Source organism: Leptopilina boulardi, unplaced genomic scaffold, assembly GCF_019393585.1.
Source record: "Leptopilina boulardi isolate dan_hultmark-lab unplaced genomic scaffold, ZJU_Lbou_2.1 LbouV2_266, whole genome shotgun sequence".
In the NCBI taxonomy this organism is placed as follows: Eukaryota; Metazoa; Arthropoda; class Insecta; order Hymenoptera; family Figitidae; genus Leptopilina; species Leptopilina boulardi.
The window spans coordinates 4412748-4439383 of record NW_026137825.1 but is presented as its reverse complement, the minus strand read 5'-3'; the positions used below and the strand labels follow the sequence as shown (position 1 = coordinate 4439383).

The following is a 26636-nucleotide window of genomic DNA, read 5'->3' as shown; positions in this document are numbered from 1 at the left end:
TTGCTTAAATCGAACTTCAAAAAATTTTGAAAATGGAATTTTAATAATTTTTTTTTAGAAATTTGTCCTGAAAATTTGTTTTGTTCAATTTTGAAATATTCGAAATAAATTTTCCTTATAATATTCTTGTAGAATTATTCTTATTAAGAAATGAAAAAAAAAATTAAATAATATACAATAACATTAGATATTTAAAGTAAAATATTTATTAACTAATTATTATTAATTAAATTAAAAAATAGACTCTTTCGATTTTTTTTTTGCAATGTAAATCAACTTTTTTTGCGTTTTAAAGTCGATTCGAGTTTTGCGATTGGAATAAATAAAAAATGCCATTGTTTCGGAAGCACATGTCTTCTATTATCATCAAATTATACAATAATATATCCTATAATTTTTTTTTTATATATATATATTGTAACAGTATTTCTATATATGACAAAATGTAAAATTAAATCACAATTACGAATCGTATGATATAAACATTTTTTCTAAAAAAAAAAATCTATAATAAATAAAAAAAAACTATATAAATATAAAAGAAAATTTACAATAAGTAAACGTGAAAGAATATTTAATCACATTGCGTAAAACAATTATACACTGGGAGATGAATTATTATAAATAAAGCTGAGTATATATTTCCTATTTTTTTTTGTTTTAAATAAAATTTGTAAACAGACGAGAAAAGAAAAGCTTTCCATTAGGCCTAATTAAAATTCAAATTAACATTAAATTACGTGTAAAATTACGATTAATATTTTTCTCTTTTTTTTTTTTACTTTCTATTAAAGTGTTAAATGTAAAAATTTTTTATCCTAAAAAATGTGTTTTTTTTCGTAAATTTTTTTTTTGTGAAAAGAAACAGAAAATGATTTTTTTTTTTTGCATCATCACAGCATTTGGAAGAATGGTCGTGAAACCATTGTTTTTTTTTTTTTTTTTTTACAAAGTATTCTCGAACTGTACGCTAAAATAAAGCAAAACTTTTGTCATATGACACAAGTCTTAAATTAATGATTCATCTTATTTTAAAGAGCAGTTATACTGTTCTTATTAAGTGAATCGGGAGGTAATTAATAAAACTTAATTATAGAGACGGACAAATACTCCATTAGAGTTAATTATGTATTCTTAATTTTGATATCGATGTTGGTTATCTACTAATTAGATATCGAGTATATATTTATATTCGCTTTCAGTTATTTATTTTTTTTTTTTCTATTAATTAGATATTTTTTGTACGTATCTAGTATAAAAATGCAACTTAGAAAGTATGATATCTATTATCAAACTATTAAACACTTTTTTTTATGAGCATAATAGTAATTTCAAAAGGTCGGGTTTTTTTTTTCCTCTTTTTTCGATGAGTACATTGTGATTATATTTAAGTTTACCTGAAATAAACTCAGGTTGTCGAAGAAAGCTCCCACCACAATTATATAGCGAGAAGATATCAGCCTTTTTTGAGATCTTGGTTTTTTTTTTTTTTTTTTTTTCCTCGAAGAATTCTCTTTTCGAAGTCTAAACCTTGAGTTGGGGGCGGGAATGTACAGTTTACATTAGTAAAAATCGGTAAATGAAACAAAAATTAAAATATTAAAAAAAAATTCTAATTTTCTAAAACCAAAAAAAATTGGTATTAATTTTCTAAATAGAATTTAAATTAAAATCTTAGATAAAAGTGGGGGGGGAGGAAACTTAAATGGCTTTTAAAAAAATGACTTAGAAAAAATTGAGCATTCATTCTTGGCTTTCGATATTATTTCCACCTTCCTCGCAAATTGTAGTGAGATTTCTTACATTACGCAATGCAGTATCATCATTTTCTAAATCAAGTCCAAGACTTTTTTCAAGATTTTGTCGTGCTTGCTCCATTCTATCGCGATTCTCCTCTCTTTTTTGATCGTGATTCAAAAAATGTTTTTCATATCCATTATAGGATTCGTCCTCATTTCCATTCCAACATCGTGTAATTGTTGGCGATGCATCGGGCGAACTATCAGTGTAGGAAAAATCTCCATAGCTTCCAAATATTGGTGATTCAATTGGATACGGTATCGATGGATAGGGAATTGATGTTGACAATATACCATTTTGTGATGCAAACATCCTGTGATATTGATTATAGCACGAGCCGTCCTTTTTTTTCGAATAAATTAATCAATTTTATAAATTAATTCTTGAATATATATTTTTTTGGAAATTTAATTTGTATATTTTCTTTTTATAATTATTTTAAGGGATAATTATGAAAAAATTTTTGTTGAAAGTTAGTGATGATTTGTTTTTAAAAAAATTTAGAATACTTTACCATATTATAATGAGACGTTAAAGCAACTTCCGAGGGTCTGGATTTAACTCGACTGGGTTGAAAAACACAGAGGAGGGTCCAGGTTGGCACAAAAAACTTGAGAATCGTAACGATAACGGTCGCCGAACTATAATAAAGTTGTACGTGATTGTAAATTCCACTGCAACCGTGTTCTTCTTTTTCCACTGAAATTATCAAAAAATTTATTAATTTTTAAAGTAATTAACTACATTTAGGCCTCGAATCGACTTTAAGACAGAAAAAAAGTCGTTTTAGTCGATTTACATTTCAAAAAAAGTCGATGTTTTTATTTTAAATTAAGTTTAATTAGTTAATAAGTATTTTACTTTAAATAACTAATGTTATTCGATATTAAATTCATTTTATTAATTCCTCAATTTTAATAAGCCAAAAGTTTTGAACGTTCAAATGAACTAAATTTTTTTTACAACTTCTTTAAGTACGAATTTTATTACAAAATATTGTTTTAAATATCTAAAAAGTTATTAATTTAATAATTGTTTAATTTACTGTTTTATTTTACATTGCCATTATAATTTTTAATAATTTATAGATTAAAAAAAATATTTTGTTCATTTGAACGTTCAGAACAAATTCTAAAACAATTCAATTTTAGAGTTTTGATTTTAAACTTTTTTAAACAATTGAATTTTTAAAGAAATATTAAAATTATGGAAAATAATTGAACATTGGAAGAATTATAGTTGAAATTTTTAGAAATAATTAAATTTCAGACAATAATTAAATTTAACAAAATTGAAAATAATTTATCAAATAATTTTAGATAATATTTTTTAAAAGTAAATGAATTTTCAATGATTTGCAATTCCAATTTTTTAAATTAAATGAACTTTTTTTTTTAGATTTTTAGTTTTTTTTTTTTATTAAAGAAATTTTTAATGAAGAATTTTTTAGAAATTACAGACAAAAATAGGAAGCTGAAGTACGCAACGTTTAGGATAAACGATTTTTAAAGAAATAATTTTTTAAAATGAAAAAATTCTACAATTTTTTGCCTAATTTTTTTTTTATAATTTCTTGATTAATAAAAACTACAAGAAATTTTTGTTTAGGCAAAAAATTATAGAATTTTTCATTTTAAAAAATTGTTTCTTTAAAAATCGTTTATGATAAACATTGCGTACTTCAGCTTCATACAAAAATTGAATTTCAAAAGTTTTTAATTTAAAAATAATTGAATTTTTTTGAAGAATATGATAAAAATCATTAAAAATAATTTAATGTCAAAAGAGTTATAATTAAAATTTTTTGAAATAATTAAATTTTAGAAGGTTTTAAATTGAAGTTTTTGAAATTAATTGAATTTAAGTGATTTTGAATTGGTATTTTTTGATTTCAGTTGCTGAAGAATTTATTAAAAATCAAAGACAAAAATTGAATTTTAAAATTTTTTTAATGAAAAATCTTTTTAGATAATTGAATTTTCGGGAAAATATTATAAAAATCATTAAAAATAATTGAATTTCGAAAGAGTTATAATTAAAATTATTAAATTTCAGAAAGTTTTAGATAGAAAATTTTAATAATAATTAAATTTTAAAATGTTTTAAATTAAAATTTTTGGTAATTTTATTTGCTAATTTTGTTTTTAATTGTAAACAATTGTTAAATTTAATAAAAATTTCAATTAAAAAATAGTTCTAAATAATTGAATTTGTAAAAAATTTCATTAAAATTATTAAAAATAATTAAATTAAGGAAAAAATTTGTCCCATTGTATACTAAAAAAGACGTAATTTGTTTAAAAATTTGGCAAAAAAAAAAAAAATATAAAACAGTCGGAAAAGTTGCATCTTATTAAAATAAGTCAAAAAATTCGTATGATCCGAGGCCTGTACTTTTATAAATTTTCTAATATAATTATTGAACTAATTAATTATTAATATAAATTTTTTTTTTTTTAATTGTGCTAAACAGTACTAGGAAATCTCTAAAAATTCTCTCCATGCGTTAATTTTTCTGAAATATTTATATTTCAAAATTTTCAAATTAGAATTTTAATAAAGTTAAAATTGTTCTACATAATTTTGCATTTTGACCTTTTGAATTTTTTGTTTGTTTTTTCTTTCTGAATAATTAAGATTCTTTTGAATTACTATTCGGAAAAATTAATATTCCTCGTAACAACGTTTTGCAAAAATTGAGAATACAAAAATTTGAATAATTAGTAGAAAAAGAAAAAAAAAAATTTCTTACAAAGAGTCATTGCGGCATCAAAGACGACAGAAACAGTCGCTGAAAGTTCGTAAACAGCTGTAACAAGCCATAAATCTCGAGTCTGCGATGATGAGGATGGCAACATTAGAGCCGAAATTGCCGTCTGACGACTGCTGTGAGTTAAATAAAGTGCAACTACTGCGAACAATTGCACAGCTATGAAATCAGCACTCGATAGCATTAACCAATAAGGCCCTAAAAAAAAATAATTCAATTAAAAATTGAAAATTTTGAAATCAAATATTGAAAGACTCGAGAAAATTTAAATAGTTTGATCGTTGCAAAAACGAATTCTTTTTTACAAAATTGCAAATTTTTTCCTTCAAAGACAAATTTGCAATAAAAAAAATGAATTAAAAATAAATTGACTTGTGACTTTTATGTAAAATGAGCTCTATTTTTAAATAAAAAAATGAATTATTTTAAATATGAATATAAATTTCCATAAACGTTTAAAAAACAATAAATTATCATATTTATTTCGTCTGAATTGGAAATTAAATTTGCTATATTTAATACTTACGGAAACATTCGGTCCAGGTTCCATTAATATCCACCATTCCCATAAGTACTACAGTAGTACAATAAAGTGTATAGAGACATAAAACAGGATTAATCACATGTTGAACAATGTCATCTCTGTGACGAGATCTGGCTGCCAATGACCAATGTAGATGGCAAATTAAAATAAATTGAAAGAGCTTGAAAAAATTTGTTATAAAATCCAACTGTGGATAACGAACGCCCAATAGAAAACTCGATCCACTGAAAAATTATACATTTTGCAAATATTTATAGAAAGTTTTTTGAAAAAAAAAAAAAAAAAATTAAAACAATTCACTATACTATTTTTATACTATATGCAGGCCTCAGATTGTCTTTAAGGCACAAAAAAGTCGATTTATATTAAAAAAAAAGTCGATTTTTCTTATTTTAACAAAATTTAATTTGTTAATAAATATTTTACTTTAAATAACTAATGTTATTAGATATTAAATACATTTTATTAATTCTGTAATTTATTTATTTATTAATGAGAATAATTAGCTATAAAAATATAATAAAGAAAATTTATTTCTATTTCATAATCGAACTAAAAGACAAAAAATTCAAAATTTTATTTAAATAGGACCAAATTTCTAAAAAAAATTTCAGGCAATAGTTAATCAAGTTTTACAGATTTTTAAATATTTTTTTTTTTTTTTTAATAATTTTGGAAGAGTTATAATGAAATTTTTAGAAATAATTGAATTTCAATTTGTTAATTTTCAGACAACAATTAAATTTTACAGAACTAAAAATAATAATTTTAGATGACATTTTTAAAAAGTATTTGAATTTTCAAAGATTTACAATTCAGATTTTTGAAATTAATTGAACTTTAAGTTATTTTTAATTAAATTTTTTTGATGATTTCACTAAAAAAAATTATTAGAAATTGCAGACAAAAATAAAATAATTTGAAAACTTTTTTAAGGGGAAAAATGGTTTTAGATAGTTGAATTTTCGAAAAATATTATAAAAATCATTAAAAAAAATAATTGAATTTTGAATTATAATTGAAATTATTAAATTTCAAAAAAAAATTAAATGGAAAATTTGAAAAATAAATAAATTTTACAAGTTTTTAAATTTAAATTTTTGAAAATAATAATTGAATTTCAAAAGATTGTGTTAAATTTCCGTCAATAATTATAATAAGAGAAATTTTTAGTGATTTCTGTTGATGAAGAATTTATTAGAAAGCACATACAAAAAATTAAATTCCAAAAATTTTTAATTTGAAAAATGCTTTCAGATAATTGTGATTTTGAATTAAAATTTTGTGGTAATTTTATTTGCTAATTTTTTTTTTTTTTAATTTTGAAACAATTATTAAATTTTCATAAAAATTTTAATTGAAAAATAGTTCAAAATAATTGAATTTGTGAAGAATTTCATTAAAATTATTAATTAGTATTTTTTCTAGGATCTGAATTTTGTCAATTAAAATTATAAAAAAAATAATTAATTTAGTGAAGAATTTTAGTTAAAAATTTGTTAAATAATTGAAATAAAGAAAATCTAAAGAAGATTTGCATTGACAAACAAAAATTGAATTTCAAAAGTTTTTAATTAAGAAATGCTTTAAAAATAATTGAATTTTTTGAAAAATATTATAAAAATCATTTAAAATCATTAAATTTTGAAAGAGTTACAGTTGAAATTTTTAGAAATAATTAAATTTTAAAAAGTTTTAAATTGAAGTTTTTGAAATTAATTGAATTTAAGTGATTTTTAATTGGTATTTTTTGATTTCAGTTGCTGACGAATTTATTAAAAATCAAAGACAACAATTGAACTTAAATCTTTTTAATTGAAAAATGCTTTCAGATAATTGTGATTTTGAATTAAAATTTTTTGGTAATTTTATTTGCTAATTTTTTTTTTAAATTTTGAAACAATTATTAAATTTTCATAAAAATTTTAATTGAAAAATAGTTTAAAATAATTGAATTTGTAAAGAATTTCATTAAAATTATTATTGAAAAATGCTTTCAGATAATTGTGATTTTCAAAGAATATTATAAAAATTATTCAAAAAGTAATTGAAATTTTTGCAAATAATTAAATATCAAGCGATTTTGAATTAAAATTTTTTGGTAATTTTATGTGCTTATTTTTTTTTAAATTTTGAAACAATTATTAAATTTTCATAAAAATTTTAATTGAAAAATAGTTTAAGATAATTGAATTTGTGAAGAATTTCATTAAAAAATTATTAAAAATAATTAATTTAGTGAAGAATTTTAGTTAAAAAATTGTTAAATAATTTAAATAAAGAAAATCTAAAGAAGTTTTTCATTGTATTTTAAAAAATATGTATTTTCTTTTAAAATTTTGTAAAAAATATTGGAAAAAGAAGTTGAAAAATCGTATATTATTAAAATAAATCGAAAAAATTCGTTTTTTTCGAAAAAACGTCGGAAAAAGTCGTATAATCGTAGGCCTGTATATGATATATATACATATATATTAAATTTATAATTCTAGATTTAATTATAAAGATTTAAAAAATTACCAGAGGATGTATTGAATGGCAGAGACATAAAATATTGCATAATGATGCATTTGTAAATGTCTGTATCTGTGATATTTTATGAGCTTTAGCAAAATCAGAAGAAATGTGATTGCACTGATGAAAACCAAAATGCTGATTCGGCCACATGCCATTGTATCGTAGAAATCGAGACATCCTTTATTTAATACGTCTATCGTATCGTTGCCGTACTTCCGACTGCGACCCATTTTTTTTTCTAAATGGATTACACAGCTCTAGAACAAAGATATAACACATAGAACACAATATATATATTTTTTTAAATTTACCTCATACATAATTATAAATTTATAATTTACCAAATTTATTTTAAATATAAAAAAAGTGAAAAGTTTTAATACCAAATATTAAGAATTAAAAAATTAATAATAAAATAGTTAAAAATTGATTCATGTAATTTTTTTCCGTCAAATTGAAAAAAAAAAAAATTATTGTGAACCAATTTTGAATTAAAAATTTTTAATGTCTTTTAAATCAAAAAATTGCAATTTTTAATTACATACACATGAAATGTCACTAGAGTTAACTTTACGAGGCCATTAACCCCTTTCAAATGTCAGGAATTCCTTTTACTTTTTTTTTTTTACGCCCTTTTTAGAATATTTGTCTGAATCTCATAATTCTCTACCCCCGTGTACCACATTTGAATGAAATTGATTATTTACGCGAAATAGTAGAGTAAAACTAATAAAGAACAATAAAATACTAAAAAAAAGCAAAAAAAAAATATATTGAAATTGACATTCCAAATACGTAACCTCAATAAACCAAAGTTATGAATAAAGAAACAATAATAATCTCTCCATAATATTCAATTGTTTATTAATCCCAAGAATATGCAATTTAAAACAAAAACAAATGCGTTTATCTGTCAAAATCAGAATTTACCTTTTAAAACTGTTGTTTTTTTTTTTTTTTTTTTTCTAATTTGGATCAATTAGTGCAATACGTAACATTGAACTTATGGCAGTCTCCATTATTGTTAACCGCATTTTTATTTATTAAAATTGTAAACAATTATAATAACAATAGAGGGGGGGAAAAAAAACACTGAGCACTGCACACTACACGAGATCACACATTATATTTCTTTATTGCCGACACCATTTTGCATTCGACACTCTCCGGTCGCGCAGAATGACGTCATACTTACACAGTCAATACGAATTCAGCCGAGTTTAACCGAATATCAACGAGTTGAGATTTTTAAATTATTTAAAAATTTCTCGAATTTCTTAATCGATAAAGATAATAATTATTATTGATTTTTATTTATTAATAGTAACAGAACGTGATTACGTCATGAATGAAATAGCTCAACATTTTTATCGTTAACGACTTATTTTAATTTCCAAGGTAGCAATTATTATCATTTTATTTCGTCTACTTTTTTTATTTTTCTATTATTGGAAAAAAAAGAATTAGTTTCTTGTATAGTGTTTACACCTGTAAATCAATATACTAATAGAATTTCAAGTATCGAATTTTAAAGTTAAAAAATAATAATAATAATAAATTATTTTTATTATTAATATTTGTTAATAATAATAATTAATTAATTAATAATTCATTATTACTATTAAATAATAATAATAATTTCATTTTTTTTATTGATTATTGATTTTCAATTTATTTTAGAAATTTGTCTCTTTAATTGTTGATCTTCTATAATATTGTTATAATTAATTTAACTGTAAGTGTTTAAAAAAATAATCGAATAGACAATAAAAAAAAAAGTTCAATTAAATATTTTTCTATTTAAAAAAAAAAGAAAATTTTTTATAAAAGAAATTTAAAAAAAAAACTAATAATAATTATAAATTATATGAATTTGTTCAATATTATTATTTTAATGATAAATTATTTTTAAGACAAAAAAAATAAAAAATAGAAAAAAATAATAATGAATAATAAAAAATAATGATAAATAATAAAAAAATAAATAAATAATTAGAAAAAAGTTATAAAGAACAATGGCTTTAAAATTCAATACAAAGGAAATAACTGTAAAGGAGTATTTGAAAATAAAAATTAAAATATAAGTGATAGGACAATGCCTTTTATTAAAATAATTAAAAATATATCTTAAAAACGCTATAATTATGGCTAAGTTACTAAAAAAAGGTCAGAAGGGAAGATTTTCTTTTGTGATCAATTTTCAAAAATATTTCATTTAAAAATCGGAAATAATAATTAAATTTTTTTTCATTCTTCCTTTTTTCCTCTTGACTATCATTTTTTTTTAAAAGTGAAATAAAAATATTAAACATTTTTTTTTAAATTGAAAATATCTTAATTTTTTTTTTTTTTTAAATTAAAAAAAGCGCATTCAGTTCATTTTCTTCTATATGAAAATCAAAAATTTGCATAACTAACAATATTTAATTCTCTCTTTTTCGCACACACATTTAATTTCTTTCACTCTTTTTCTTTTTTTTCTCTCTCTCTTTCTCTGTAATACTCGACCAGAGATTCTATATAATAAATTTTCTTTCAAATTGAGAATTTCATTTGGTTTTTAATGTTCACATTTTACAATCATCACGATGAACATTTTGAGCCCAATCACAGATAAATGTTTCCGGATTGTATACAAGTCCATCTCGACATTGGAATTTCAGAGGTTTTCCATAAACGCATCTGTAGTACTGTTGAAAAAAAAAAATATTGTTTTTTTTTTAGTAAATTTTTTTTTCCATTGCAAATATTTAAAAAATTTGAAATTATTTTCTGACATTTTTTTTTTTTTTTTAATGGTATGAAATATTATTTGTTTAATTTTTATTTAATGAATAATATTTTTTAAATTAATATTTTTCCAAATTAATATTTGTCTAAATTATTATTTTTCCCATTTAATGTTTTTCCAAATTAATATTTTTCCAAACTACTATTTTTCCAAAATTAATATTTTTTCCAATTAATATATTTCCAAACTACTATTTTTCCAAAATTAATATTTTCCCAAATTAATATTTTTCCAAACTACTATTATTCCCAAATTAATATTCTTTTAAAATTAATATTTTTTGAAATTAATATTTTTCCAAATTAATATTTTTCAAAATTAATATTTTTCCCAATTAATATTTTTTCCAATTAATATTTTTCCAAACTACTATTTTTCCAAAATTAAAATTTTCCCAAATTAATATTCTTTTAAAATTAATATTTTTCCCAATTAATATTTTTCCAAACTACTAGTTTTACAAAATTAATATTTTCCCAAATTAATATTTTTCCAAACTACTATTATTCCCAAATTAATATTCTTTTAAAATTAATATTTTTCCAAATTAATATTTTTCAAAATTAATATTTTTCCCAATTAATATTTTTTCCAATTAATATTTTTCCAAACTACTATTTTTCCCAAATTAATATTTTTACAAACTACTATTTTTCCAAAATTAAAATTTTCCCAAATTAATATTCTTTTAAAATTAATATTTTTCACAATTAATATTTTTTCCAATTAATATTTTTCCAAAATTAAAATTTTCCCAAATTAATATTCTTTTAAAATTAATATTTTTCCCAATGAATATTTTTTCCAATTAACATTTTTCCAAAATTAATATTTTCCCAAATTAATATTTTTCCAAACTACTATTATTTCCAAATTAATATTCTTTTAAAATTAATATTTTTCCAAATTAATATCTTTTAAAATTAATATTTTTCCAAACTACTATTTTTCCCAAATTAATATTTTTTAAAATTATAATTAATTGTAATTATTATTTTTTTTAAATCAATATTTATTTTAAATTAACATTTTATTAAATTAAAATTTTTTTTAAATTAATAATTTTTCAATTATAATTTAATAATTCTAATTATTTGAGAAACGGATGCGATATATATATATATATATTGAAATTAATTTTCACTTACTAAAGTACAATCTTTAGATGGCATATAGTCCTGGTCGCCACATTTAATTTCATTGGAATCGTCATCAATTTCATCAATAGGTTTTGGAGGTGAATCGGGTTTCCCAGGCCAACTTGGTCGAGGAGTTGTTTCCTCAATTTCCCTTAATGGAGTTGTTGATTGGGGTCTTGTTACTATAGGTTTTGGTGTTGAAGGCTTTACGTATCCCGGACCAGGAGTTGTACTCGGTGGTCTCGACCATTCAGGCTAAATAAATTTACATTCATCATATACATATATAAAATAAAATCAATTCAACTATTATTTTAATCATTAATTAAATTTTCTTAATTAATAAATTAATAATTAATATATAAATAAAATTAATGGAACTATTATTTTAATCATTAATTAAATTAATTAATTAAATAATTATTTAAATAATTATTTAAATTTACCTAATTAATTAATTAAATGTAATTATTATATTCAATTTGCAAATTAATATGCCCGATTTTTAAAATTAAAAATTACAAAAAAAAAACTTTCTTCCTTTTTTACAATTATAATTATTTTTGTTTTCTGAAATTTTAATCTAAAATAGAATTAAAAAATAAATTTTATTAATTTTTATTTCTTTGGGAAAAAAAAGAAAAAATTACCCTTGATGGAAGTTCTTTAGTGGGTTTGGGTACTTGATAATTTTTCATGTTTTCATGTAAAATTTGTGTCAAAGTATTTGGCTTTCCACAAATTCCTCTAAAATCGTCCATATCAAGGGCCCAAATCATTGCCCCCAAATAGCCCTTCTTTTTGATGAAATCCATTTTAATTTGAACACTCTCTGGATCTTCGTAACCCACCCATTGTGTATCTAAAAATATTTATTAAATACATTTTATTTTTCACGAAAATTATTATTATTATTTAATTTTTTATTATTATTTAATTATTAAATTATTATTATTATTATTATTATTATTATTATTAAATTACCTTTATAGGCGAAAGGAACTTTTCCTATCGAATCCCATCTTTTGGTCCATCCAGATTCGGGATCATTAACTTCTGTGCAAATCTAAGAAAAAGGAACAAAATTTTAATAAATAATTATTTTTTGCTATATTTCTAATTAAAAAATACTAAGAAATATAATAAGAATATTTAGAAATCTAATTAGAATAAATATTTAGAAATATGATTTTATTTTTAATAAATAAAAAATAGAATTAGAATAAAAATATGTTTTTTTTAATTGACAGAAGTAAATTATATTAATATTGTTTGACACTATTTCTATTAAATAGTGTTTCGAAAGAAATTTTTGTTTTGAAATTTTTAGTGTTAAATAATATATTAATAGTTTTTTTTTAATAACCTCGTAATAAGAGAGAAATCCTTTGGCCTGAGTATATTTTCCAGGTGCACCTCCACCCGCTTCTTTATTAATATACGTTCCTAATTCATAATTTTTGTTACCAGCACTCAATGTGAAAGTACGTCCATAAAATGGAACACCAACTACTAATTTATTTGATGGACATCCCATATCCTCCCACAACAAAAGACCATCGTGCTAAAAATAATTAATAAAAATAATTTAAATAATTAAAAAATAATAATTTAAATAATAAAAATAATAACAATAATTAAAAAAAAATTTTTTTTAATAATTAAAAAAATAAAAATAATAATAATTAAAAAATAAAAATAATTTAAATAATAACAATAATTAAAAAAAATTTAAATAATAAAAACAACAGGCCTCGGATTATACGACTATTTCCGACTTTTTTTTCAAAAATACGACTTTTTTTCGACTTATTTTAATAAAATGCGACTATTTCGACTTTTTTTTACATTTTTAAAAAAATTTTTTAAATAAAATATATTTTTTTTAGTATAAAATGCAGATGATCTTCAGATCTTTATTTTAATTATTTAACAAATTTTTAACTAAAATTCTTCACTAAATTAATTATTTTTAATAATTTTAATGAAATTCATCACAAGTTCAATTATTTCAAATTATTTTTTAATTAAAATTTTTATGAAATTTAACAATTGTTTATAATTTTTAAAAAATATCAAAAAAATGACCAAAAATTTTTGATTCAAAATCATAAATCAATTCAAAATCAAATAAAATTTAATTATTTTCAAAAATTTCAATTCAAAATCAACTAAAATTCAATTATTAGCCGAAATTTCAATTCAAAATCAAAGAAAATTTAATTATTTTCAAAATTTTCAATTCAAAATCTTTTAAAATTCAATTATTTTCCAAATTTTCAATTTAAAATCAAATAAAATTCAATTATTACCAAAAATTTCAATTCAAAATCAATTAAAATTCAATAATTATCGAAAAATTTCAATTCAAAATTTTCAATCAAAAATCAACTAAAATTGAATTATTATCCAAAATTTTAATTATAATTCAATTATTTTCAAAAATTTGAATTTAAAAGCTTCTAAAATTTTCCATCGAAAATTTTTTGAAATTTAACAATTTCAATAAATTATAACTCTAAGGAAATTAAATTATTTTTAATTATTTCTATAATATTCATTGAAAATTCAACTATCTGAAACCATTTTTCAATTAAAAATGGTTTTCAAATTATTGTATTTTTGTCCGCAATTTATAATAAATTTTTTAGTGAAATCATCAAAAAAAATTTAATTAAAAATCACTTGAAGTTCAATTAATTTTAAAAATCTCAATTGTAAATCTTGAAAATTCAATTACAAAAATCGATTTTTTCGACTTTTTTTGGAATATAAATCGACTAAAACGACTTTTTTTGTGCCTTTAAATCGATCTGAGGCCTGAAATAATAACAATAATTAAAAAAAATAATTTAAATAATTAAAAAATAAAAATAATAACAATAATTAAAAAATAATTAACTTACCACATTTAATTTTTCATAAGCCCATTGATCGCTGGGTCTTTTGTACAATGGACTGTGAACGTCCGCAAAACCAGCCCAATTTCCTCGTAGATCATATGACATCACATGAATGGCGTCAACATTTCTATATAAAAAAAAAAAAAAAAATTTAATGTTATTTTCAATTTGAATCTATTTTTCGACAATAAATTCCATTTTTCCCTCTCTTATCGCAATAAACTCACTCGCAAATTTCTGGAACGTGATAACCTTCTTGAAGACGGAATTTCGCCAAAGGCACTGCCATTGTAATCTCCCATCCTTTTTTTTCTTTATCAAAAGCTCTTCTCAATTCTTCAACGAAATAAAAGAAATTATCTTTATCCGAGAATTTTCCACCTCTATCGGCAGCCGCAGGATATTCCCAATCCAAATCGAAACCATCGAATTCGTACTTTTTCATAAATTCTAGAAAAAAAGTGGAAAATTTTATTTTTGCTTTTTGGAACGCATTAATATTCTCCCACACTAAATTTTTTTGGAATTTCTATACGATTTCGAAATTTTCTCGAAATTTCTATGCGTTAATTAAATTTTATCAAATTTATATTGAATTGAATTTTCTTATTTAAGAATTTTTATTTAGTCGAAAGTTTTCTAAAACAAATTTTCTATGATGATAAAATTTTAATTTAATATAATTTTTATTTCACAAATTTTTTATTTTGCAAAATTTTTATAATATAAAATTTTATTTAAAATTTTTTAATCGTAGTTTCAATTAACAAAATATGATTAAAAGAATTTTCATTTAATTGAATTTACATGTAAAATAATTTCTATTTGACAAAACTTTTATTTAACCGAATTTTCAATATATAAAGAAATATTTTATTTTAACGAATTACTAGGTAATTATTAATTAATTATTATTAATTAGCAAAATTTTCTTTTAATAAAATTTCTACTTAGACAAATTTTTAAATAGCAAAATTTTCATTTTATCAAAACTTTATTTTATCAGAAGTTTCAACTGCACGAATTATTGTCATTGTTGTAGAAAATTTTCAAAAATCGCCGAATTTTAATTTGACCGAAATTGCAAATGTCCGAACAAATATTCAATAAAAAAATTCAAAATTCCATCAGATGATAATTTTGTTAAATTGGAATTAATTTAATTCAGTTAAAATAAAAGTTCTATTATTATAAATAAAAATTTCCTTTAAATGTGAAATCAAAATTCTGTTACATGAATTTTTTTTTGCTAAATATGAAAATTATTGAAAATTCGGTAAATGTAGAAAATCTGTTTTATAAAATTTTGACTAAATTCCTTTCATTGTGATTTTAATTAAAAAATTCTGAAAAATTCAAATCGTTATAATTTTATAAAATTCGGTAACATAGAAATTTGAGTTTTGTAATTTCGATACCGTAGAAAGGGAAAAAAAAATAATTTTTTTTTTTTTTTTTTAGGAACAAAAAAGAGGAATAATTTCTCACCAACGACACTTTGAATGAATGTATCGCGTCTTGCTTTGACACTGACAAGATTGCTGTATTTTCTTCCACCTTCACCCCAACCACCAACGGCAACTTCTGTTTTTAAATTGGGATATTTGTGTTTGAGATTTGTAAAGTTTCTAAATCCAGTTTTATCAATGTCAACATCCTCATCGAGTACCAAAACTTCCCATGTTACATTGCTCACACCAATAAATGAATAAATCACATGGGTACATAATTCACCTGGAATATCATCAATTCCATAACTACCAATTCCCGGTCTGTAAATTGCCCAATTGCTAAAGTAGCAAACAACTCTTGCTTCTTTATTGCCCTCTCCTATGGAATCGGATAAAAAAAATTATTTTAGTTTTCTTTTCTTCAAACAAAAAAAAAAAAAAAATAATAATAACAACTTACCAGAACATGTTGCAAATGCTGCAAATAGTAAGAAAAGGGAAACGAAAAGTTTCCCAAAAGACCAGATCATTCTAAAACTGAATAACAAATTTTTATTATTATCTGTTTTCGACAGAATTCAAGAAAACTTAATATTTCAATAATGGATATTTTGAAAATAAATCACAAGGTTTTATTGACATTACACTCATTTTGCAATCATTGATTCTTATCAAAATCGAGATAATAGTGATGCAATATTGATAGAAATCTATTTTTTGCAACTGTGATGATTTATTTTTGTTTTTGTTATTAACTATAAATTCTGTCCTACAAGGGAAGACCATACACTGAAAAAAAATTTTTTTATTTGATTCAAATAATCGGTTACTATTATCAAATAAATATTTACTAGAACCAAATAATTTTTTGACCAACTAATAATTTGAATTGAATTGAATAATATTTTTCCAAATTAATATTTTTCCAAACTACTATTATTCCCAAATTAATATTCTATTAAAATTAATATTTTTCCCAATTAATATTTTTCCAAACTAATATTTTTCTCAATTAATATTTTTCCAAATTAATATTTTTACCAATTAATATTTTTCCAAATAAATATTTTTCCCAATTAATATTTTTCCAAATTAATATTTTTTCAAATTAATATTGTTCCAAACTACTATTTTTCCAAAATTAATATTTTTTGACCAACTAATAATTTTAATTGAATAAACTGTATTTGAATTTTGTATTTGCAATAAATTAAATTTGACTCCAAAATTATTTAATACAAATAAATATTTATTTGATAATAGTTAAGTAATTATTTGAAATATTTTTTTTTTTTTGTCGTTTATTTGAGATAAAATTTATTTGTAGCAAATAAAAATATATTTGTCTCTCAGAGCCTAATACCTTTTCATTTGTTTTAATTAAAAGAAAAAATTTATTTAGCGCAAATAAAATTTTTATTTAACTCAAAATTTATTTGAAACAAAAATTTATTTGGCTCTCAGAATTTTTTTTCTATATACTTGTCACTTACATACATTTTTCCCTTGTACGGCAGAATTGTAAATATTTGGATTTTGATAAATTGTAAAATTAGAAATTAATTACAAAAATTGTTCCTCGGTTTTTTATTTTCGAAAAAACGAAAAATTCCAAAAAAAAAAAACTCACTTTCTCAAATTCTTTTAAAACTAAATTCAAATTTCAAAATTTGTTTCTTTAAAAAAATTAAATTAAAAATTTTTGAAATCAAAAATCTAATTTTAATAAATGAAAATTTATTGTTTCTGTATTTAAAAAAAAATTAGGTTACCTATATTCAACGAAATTACGAAAATAAATAAACTATAAAATCAGCAATGGAGAAAAAGAGCGAGAGATGTGTTGTTATTGAGGTTTCACTCGATTCTGCAACGCGCGTTTGACTTTTTGAGTATACAGCGCAAAGTGTGGTTTTTTTTTCTTTTTTTTTTTTTAAAAAAAAGGGGGGAAGGAAGAGGTGTGGATCATTCTACTCTTCTTGAGGGGAGAGTAGAGGGAGGGAATGATCTACAGCGACCGGTTTTCGATTAGCAATCATCGATCGCGGTGACATTGCCGTTACTATCTGTAAAATACCATAATCTTGTAATGCTAATTCCGCACACCACGCGTTTTATAAACTGGCTCCATGAAAAATCATGTGTAAAAAGGAAATAAATTATTTCGAGTATTCCCTATACACTGCGGACCAGTTCTCGCGATCTTGATCTTGAATTACTTCTTGAGAGAGAGGTCGATGACATGTCCTTTATGTCAAATGAATTTTTTTTTTTTTTTTTTAATTCAATTAAAGAAAATATATTTACACTGAGAAAAAACATTTAGTGTTTGCAACAAAATTGTTTGGTTAGGCAATTTTGATTCTTGTAACGAAATTTTGGTTGGCTGAAACGTGTTATTTCAACCAAAGATTTGGTTAGGCCAACAAAATTATTTGGTTGAAAATTTTCAAATTCCAACCAAAAATTTGGTTACGACAACAAAATAATTTGGTTAACACAATAAAATAGTTTGGTCTAAAAAACCAAATGATCGTTTGTTGTCCTAACCAAAATTTGGTTGCGACAACCAAATAATTTGATGTTTAATCAACCAAACATTTTTGTTGACATAACAAAAAAAATTTGGTTGAGCTAACCAAACATTTTTGTTATGCCAACAAAAAAACACTCAACCAAATTTTTTGGTTGACCCAAACAAATAGTTTGGTTGCTTAAATACCAAGAAAATTTTTTTGTTGGCCCAACCAAATTTTGATTGCTCTGACTAAATATTTTTTTCAGTGTACGATTTTGTGGCTGATATGATGTGAGAAAATTTACTATGTAAATAATTAAAATTTTTACTGTGGAATATAGTGATCCGGGAAGGTAATTTTCAAAAATTGAAAATTCTGTGAGACGGAGAAATAATAAAGAAAAATTAATGGAATTTAAAAAAAAAAATTATTTTTTGATTACGCGAATTTGAGGTTAGATTTTGAAATTTTTTATACAAAACGACGAATTAATTAAATAAAAGGAAAAAAATTAATTTTCGATTTGCTGATTACGAATTTGATGTTAGATTTTGAAATGACTCAAGGAAACTCATAACATAACCTCAAACTAAAAAGTATTTTTTTTTTAAATAACGAATAAAATTAAAAAAAAAAAATAGATTTTATCAAATTTTGAAATAGTTGTACAATTTTCAAAAAAAAAAAATTATTTGGGGACAAAATTTGTTGAGAAATAATTAAAATATATTTAATATCAATAAAAAAAAATTTTTTTCTGTAAAGAGGACAATGCTAAATGACTTAAGGAGATTCATAACATAACCTCAAACTAAAAAGTTGTTTTTAATGATAATAAAAATAAATTTCATGAAATTTTGAAATTTTTGGAAAAAAAATAATTTTAAGTCAAAATTTGATGTTAAATAATAATTAATAAACTTTAAGAAAAAAATTTTTTTTTTAAAATTTTTGTCTTGAATATAATAAAAGAAACATTTTTAACATTAAATAAAAATAATTTGATTCAAATAATTGGATATTTTACTAATATCAAATAAGCATTTATTTGAATTATATAAACTTTATTTGAACCAATAATTTCTGTACCTACTTGAAATAAATACCATTTAATTATTAAAAATAATCATTTAATACAAATAATAATTATTTGTTGCAAATAAGTATTTGATACAAGTAATAATTATTTATTGAAAATAATAATAATTTATTATTTAATTATTATTATTATTATTATTATTATTATTATTATTAATTATTATTTATTAAAATAATAATTGTTTAATAAAAATATTATTTAATAAAAATAAATATTTATTTGATAATTCTAAAGTGATTACTGGAATCAAAAATAATTTTTTTGTTCAGTGTCAGGATTTGTCTACTGAGAAATTTTGCAATCAAATTTGAAGTTAGTTAAAAAAAAAAAAAAATAAAGTATAGAAATAAATTTTGAAATTTTATTAATAAACAAAAGAAATCTTATTTGATATCTGAGTAATTTATAACAAAAAAGCACTATATATATAATTAAATAATAAACATTTGTCTTGGCAAATTATTTCAACCTTGTAAAATTTAATCGCTAATATAATTACGCATTCGCATGTTTAAATTTTTGTTATTACTATAAAGTCTATTATTATCAGTTTTTTCTACTTAATTTCTAATAGTTTAATAATGTACAGGCATTTAATTATTATATATAGAGTTTTTTTTTGTAATATATTTTAATTTGAAAATTTTTTTTTTGTAACCAATTTTTTTTTAGTTTAGTAAAATTTTTTGGATTTTTTTTTTTTAATAATTGTAGGGTAATTGTAATTTTTTTTTTAAATCATTGGAAAGTTCTTTGAGTTCGATTTTTTAAATATTTTTTATTTTTTTATTTTATTTTTTAATTAAGGGTATTTTTATTTAGTTTTATTTATTTATTTTTTTAAATTTATTTTTTAATTAATTATTTTTATTTATTTATTTATTTATTTTTATTTATTTAAAAAATTTTTTTTTTTTAATTTGCTCCAAAGAATTTTTTTTCTAATCAACGATTTTTTTCGGTTCAAAGAAACAATTCACTCTTGACTTCTAATGCATGCGGAAAATATTAATTAAAAATGCAAAACTTATTGAAAAAATTCTAACGAGACATTGCAATATTGACATTGTGAAGATTTCTTTTTCGCTCTTTCCTTCTTTTTCTCTCTCTCTCTCTCTCTCTAAGAGAGGCGAATTGGTATTCAAAGTGCAATGAGGGGTATAGAACTCGAAGGCTGCCTTCGTTCGATGTACTTTGCATTTTAAAACCTCATCGTGAATAGAATTCGTGGGTGGATAGACAGTTATTTACAAAACGATGGACCTTTTTCTGTTTATTTACTCCTGATTCTTTTTCTTTTTCTTCTTACTTTCACATTGATATATGCAAATTAGAAAAATACGAACCCTTTTACAAAACCATCAACCTTTTTTTAAAAAAAAAAAAAAATTCTATCTAAAAATTATTTTCCAATACCAAATTTGGAAATGAGAAATTAAAATCAAATTAAATTACAAATTAATATTGAAAAAATATTTTATTGAAAATTTTTATTAATATTTAATATTTAAAAAAAAAAATTTGTTTCAGCAATGTTAAATTTTGATCTAGGAATTTGAAAAATGAATTTAACAATAGAAAAAGACTTTATTGATTGTTCATCGATTTGTTTGCATGAAAATATCGTACACGGAAGAAAGAACGTTTATCGCATTATTAACGGTCTTGCGCGCATTATTGTCGAAGGATTTTGCATTGTTGAACCTTTTTTTCTTTTTTTTTTTTTCTTTTTTTTATTTCTTATAACGTAATTTATAGTTTCCACCTTCGCGCGCAATTCATTCACACTTGAAAAGTATCTCTCTTAAGAATTATGTATACCGATTAATAGTTTCACACAGTGATAATTGCTCGGATCAATTTATCATTTCGTTATTTAACTCTCGGACCAAATCTCATTTATAAATCTCTCGACAAATTGCTGCTGCTTTTATAATTAACATCCTTCCGTAGAAAAAAATGTTAATTTTAATCTTTAAACTAAATTGTAATTTTTTTTTTTAAATCAACTTTAATTAATTTTTATAATTGAAAAAATAATTATTTAACAAATAAATTTTATTTTTTATTTATATTTATGAATTTTTTTTTTTTTAATTCATATTTATGAAATTTATTTTTATTAAATATTTTAAAAAAACATTCCTTACAAGGAATATTTTAATATTCAATAATATTCCTTAAAAAAAAAAAATAATGCATTTCCGTATTTTATGAGTGTAATAAAAAATGATGATAAAAAAATGTGTCTTAAGGTCGCAAATAACATTTTTTTAAAGGCGGAATAAAATCGGCCTCGTATAACGATTACGGCAGCCAAGACGAATAACCGGAAATGAAATGGTTCGTTACACTAGGCAATCTTCTTTTATTTAACCATTGAGAAATTCTCAATTTCTGATCATCCACGAAGCTTTGAAAAAAAAAACACAAACTATTTCGTTAATATCTAATATTGCACAAGAATTACAAAATAGATTTTTTTTATATGAAAAAAAAAAAAACACCAGAAACAAACCACTTGGAAAACGATATATTTTATACAAATTTACATCGTTAGCCACAAAAACACATTATAAAACAAATTCGTCTTAATTTATTAAATAACTGAAAAAATTTTTCTAACTCCATGGGAAATTTTATGTAAATTATATAAAAGTTACCACTAAATTTATTATTTATTTATTCCAACATTTTTATAATTATTTTTTTATATTTATATTTTTTATAATTATTTTTTAAATATTTTTCATTTTTTTTTAAATTTATATTTTATATTTATTTTTTTATATTTATTTAATTATTTTATTTATATTTATATTTAATGAATTTAGATTTTCACTTAGAAGAAAATTTTCAAACAGATAAAATATATAATTTTTTTTTTCAAATAAAATTTGATGTACCTAATTTAATTAAAGGGGGGTAATTTTTTTTTTATTCCTTATATTTGATAAACAGTAAACGTCAAAATTTTATTTATGAAAAAATTCCACATTCAAGAATATATTTTTGCTAATAAATTTTCAATCTCTCTTTCTGAGATTATTAGAAGAAGCATTCATAAACCATAAATGGAAAATTATTATAATTACTAATTAAAACTTGAGGGAAAGGCAAAAATGCACTTTGACATTTTATAAATTATTTGCATGATTAATTTTTTTTTATTTTTTTTAATTATAACAGAGATATAAATCATGTTTCTTTCTTCGGATATTTTCTTATTCTTTTTCGATATATATATAACAGAAAATCGTGATTGGAGGAAAAAAAAATTTTTTTGTTCATATTACCGGAAAATAATTTGAAAAAAAAATAGAATATAAAGAAATAGAGTAATAAATATACAAATAAATAAAAAAAAATATATTTATAAATATATAAATAATATAATAATAAAATATTAAGATAATAAAATGTTAAAATAAAAATAAAAAAAATAAATAAATGCCTAATAGTAAAATATAAAAAAAAATGAAAAGTAAAAATTAAAAAATTAAAAAAATTAATTTTTCTCACATAAAAACTTGCAATTTTCGTTTTTTAAATGAAAACCTTATTTGCTCTCTTAAAATCGCGAAATTACTGTCCAACGATTACTCAATTACATTAAATATTGACATTAATTTCAATAGATTTATGATAAGATTATATTACTTATCAACTGATTCACTGTCATTGCTATTAAATTGTATTTTCTATTACACTGCGTTTATATTCCCAGAATAACTTGTTTTTCAATTTTATTTTATAAAACTAAGAAATTTTTTTTTATACATATTATTAAATAAATAAATAATTAAAAAAAAAATAAATAATTAAAAAAAAATAAATAAATAATTTTAAAAAAATAATAAATAAATATATAGAAATTGGAATCACTCAAAATTAAAACATTCTAGAAATATAATTTTTTATATAAAAATTCAACACTATTAATTTAATTTAATTTTTATTTTACAAAACCAAAAATTTAATTTACAATTTTTTAATTAATTCATTAATTTTTCATATTTCAATATTTATTGTCATTTAAATTTAACAAATTTTAATAAGTAAATAAGGAAAATTTGGAAATTTACTTCTTTTTTTATTTTATCATTTAGAAAAAATGACTTCTAACAGTTGAATAATAAATAATTGATTATTTCTAATATTTTATTTCTTTGAACACGCGAGGAAAAAGAAGTTCAAGGTTTTCAGTGAAAGTATATACCTTTATATATATATATATATATATATATATATATATTTTTTTTTTTTCTTAGGTAAATGACCTCAAAAAAAAAAAAAAATCTGCAAATTTTATTAGTAAAAGTAAACAAAAATAAAATTTAGTTTAAATTTTTTTCACTCAATCAATTACGTTATCTCTCCCCCAAAAAAATCGTCATTTTTCTTCGGGGAAAAAAAAGTGTGCTAATGGGATTCGTTTTTATAAAAATAACCGTTTAAGAAATGCAAATTTTTGTACTGCTAATCGTTTTTATTATGAGAAATTTAATTTCCTAACTGTACACTTTTTTTTTCAAAATGTTAATTTTCAATTCCATTTAGTTTACTTTTTTCAAAACAATTATATATATATATATACAAAATTCCAGTGCAAAAACAAATATTGATCGAAAAATAATAGGGAAAAAAAATTTTTTTGGCGCCAAAATAAATTTATAATTGGAAAAACTAAAATATTTATTGTAACAGCTAAATATTTTTCTGGGATTTGCAAAATCTTTAATAATAAATAATTATTATTATTAGTTTTATTATTATTATTATTATTATTATTATTATTATTATTATTATTATTATTAGTTAAATAATTCTTTTGTCAATTATAAAAATTAATTACAGTTGATTTGAACAAAAATTAAAATTATTTATTTATATTTTTTTATTTTTATATTTTTTATATTTATTTATATTTATTTTCATTCATATGTATATTTATTTGTATTTCCCATAAGAAAAATATAATTTTCCAAAAAAAAAAAAATAATAATAAATTCCATAAGTTTTTTTCCCTTTTAAAAAATTTCTTTAGAATTTTTTGAAATATTTATTTAATAATCGAAAAAAAAGAAAATTAATTTAAGAAGCAAATAAGAACTTACCTCCTCGATGTGTAAAGTGGAAGAAAAATTTGTTCTGTGACTCAAAACTTTAGTGATTATATACCGTGGTCCTCATTTAAAATTCAGGTGCAGAAACCTTAACCGATTGGCTAGTTCGTCGACCTGTCTTCAACCAATCAGGTTTCAGTATCTGATTTATTTTTTTTTTCATTTTATTTAAAAAGAACATTTTTTTATTTTTCTCACACATGAAACTCTAATGCAAATAATTAATAATTTCTCAATTATATTGAAAAATGAACAGAAAATTTCTCAAAAAAAAAAAAATTCAAAAAAAAAACATTTTTTGTTTTAAATATTTGAAATTGATACTCTTTTTTGAAACAATGGCAATTATCAAGATATAATTGTCATGATTTCCTTTATCACATAAATGTAAGCAATTAGAAGATAATTAACTTTTCCGGTCTCTAAAAAGATTAAAATCTTCATTCCATTAAAGGAGTATTTATGATAAATGTGATTTTTTTTATATTTTTCATATATTTAATTTTTTATTTTTATATAAATTATTTTTGTTATTTATTATAAATAAAAATATAAAAATATTTATAAATATAATTTTTTTTAAATAATTTTTAATAATTTTTAATAATTTTATTAAATTTTTTATTAATAATTAAATTTAAATTAAAATTTAATAATTTTTTTTAATAATTTTTTTAATAATTTTTTTAATAATAATATTTGTTAATATTATTAAAACAAATAAATAAATAGAATAAATTATATAAATTATAAATGAATATATTTATTGATATGTAATTTACATAATAGATTTTTATTTTTGAATTTAGACCAAATATCAATGAATAATTTAAAAATACTTTTCCATCGAAATATTCAATTTTTTATTGATGAAAAATAAGTAAATTTAATATATTTTATATATAAAATATAACGTCGATAAAAAATTTATTTTTCGAAATTAATAAAAAAAAAAAAATGAATATTTCGACAGAAAAGCCTTTTAAAATTATTTATACAAAATATATTTTTATAATTTAATTTAACTTACAATAATTATGTAAATAATTCTATTTTTATTTTATTATATATTATATATTTCTATTTTATTTTTAATTTTAATTTTATCATTTTTTTTATGTAATGAAATTTTTACAAAAAATAAGATTCAAACTCTTTGATAAGTTTCATATATCATTTATATAAATAAAAATTGAATCAAAAATGAGTGTGAATAAATAAATAAAAAATTTTTTTTTTGCGCAAATGTGCAATGTTGACAGAAAGTCAAAAACATTCGCACTGAAAGTTAAAAGAAATTAAAATACTTTTTTTTTAAATATATATATGACGCCAGACATATTTTTATCATTCGATATTGTTTAAATAACATATTTTTTTTAAAGTATTCATCATTTAAAAAAAAAAATCATTCAGTTTCTTTTTCTTTTTTTTTTCATCAAACACAAAATTTCGAAAATAAATCCATATTTGGTAATATTAAATTTTTTATCAAATTTGAATTTACATTATAAATTCCAAAAAAATAATACCAATAGAGTCATTCTATTTCCAATTATTGTGTAAGAAACTTCAAATGATTTGAATTAATTAATTCAAATTTTGATTAATTTAAAAAAAAAAAATTTTTTTTATCGTCATTTATAAAATATTTAAATTTTTTCGGAATTTTAGAAAAGAAATTTAAAAATAAATGTAAAATTTTTTTTTTTCGATCTTAAAAAAAAAAGAGAGGAAGATTTATTAGAAAATGATATTTTTTAACAGCGGAAGATGAGTAAAGAATGATAGGATATGGAAATATGAAGATTAAGGGACGGGTGCGTGTTTAATTCGAAATGAAATTGACTTTATCGTTGGTTGGTGATGAGGACCTTTAAGGCCAAGAACCTTGAAGCGTAGGACGTTCCTCTTGTGAGAAGAAAGACTCCTTCAAGTCACATTAGTCGCGGATTCACCACGCTCATTTCTGCAATC

The 26636-nt window shown here is 20.5% G+C and overlaps 2 protein-coding genes and 1 long non-coding RNA gene across 5 annotated transcripts in view; 1 reads left to right on the top strand and 2 right to left on the bottom strand.

Moving 5' to 3' along the window:
- LOC127281227 (uncharacterized) overlaps positions 1 to 26636 on the top strand; it is an 88246-nt gene that overhangs the window by 15288 nt on the left and 46322 nt on the right. The gene's annotated exons all lie outside the window — the stretch shown is intronic.
- On the bottom strand, positions 926 to 8818 carry LOC127281223 (uncharacterized). The gene is made up of 6 exons (XM_051304839.1): positions 8562 to 8818; positions 7635 to 7888; positions 5097 to 5338; positions 4553 to 4768; positions 2315 to 2499; positions 926 to 2142 (listed from the first exon to the last, which is right to left on the bottom strand). Exons 2-6 carry the CDS (start codon positions 7859 to 7861, stop codon positions 1744 to 1746), a joined length of 1269 nt encoding a protein of 422 aa, XP_051160796.1. The 5' UTR covers positions 7862 to 7888; positions 8562 to 8818; the 3' UTR covers positions 926 to 1743.
- Positions 9713 to 24698, bottom strand: LOC127281220 (endochitinase). 3 transcript variants are annotated; one of them, XM_051304835.1, is made up of 10 exons: positions 24651 to 24698; positions 16376 to 16452; positions 15953 to 16294; positions 14692 to 14914; positions 14468 to 14591; positions 12928 to 13125; positions 12546 to 12627; positions 12212 to 12423; positions 11571 to 11816; positions 9713 to 10321 (listed from the first exon to the last, which is right to left on the bottom strand). In XM_051304835.1, the coding sequence occupies exons 2-10, from the start codon at positions 16443 to 16445 to the stop codon at positions 10199 to 10201; spliced, it is 1620 nt and encodes a 539-aa protein (XP_051160792.1). In that variant the 5' UTR covers positions 16446 to 16452; positions 24651 to 24698; the 3' UTR covers positions 9713 to 10198. The 3 variants fall into 3 exon arrangements, with proteins under 3 accessions (XP_051160792.1, XP_051160791.1, XP_051160790.1); XM_051304834.1 differs by lacking the exon at positions 24651 to 24698 and adding an exon at positions 23056 to 23133; XM_051304833.1 differs by lacking the exon at positions 24651 to 24698 and adding an exon at positions 17688 to 17840.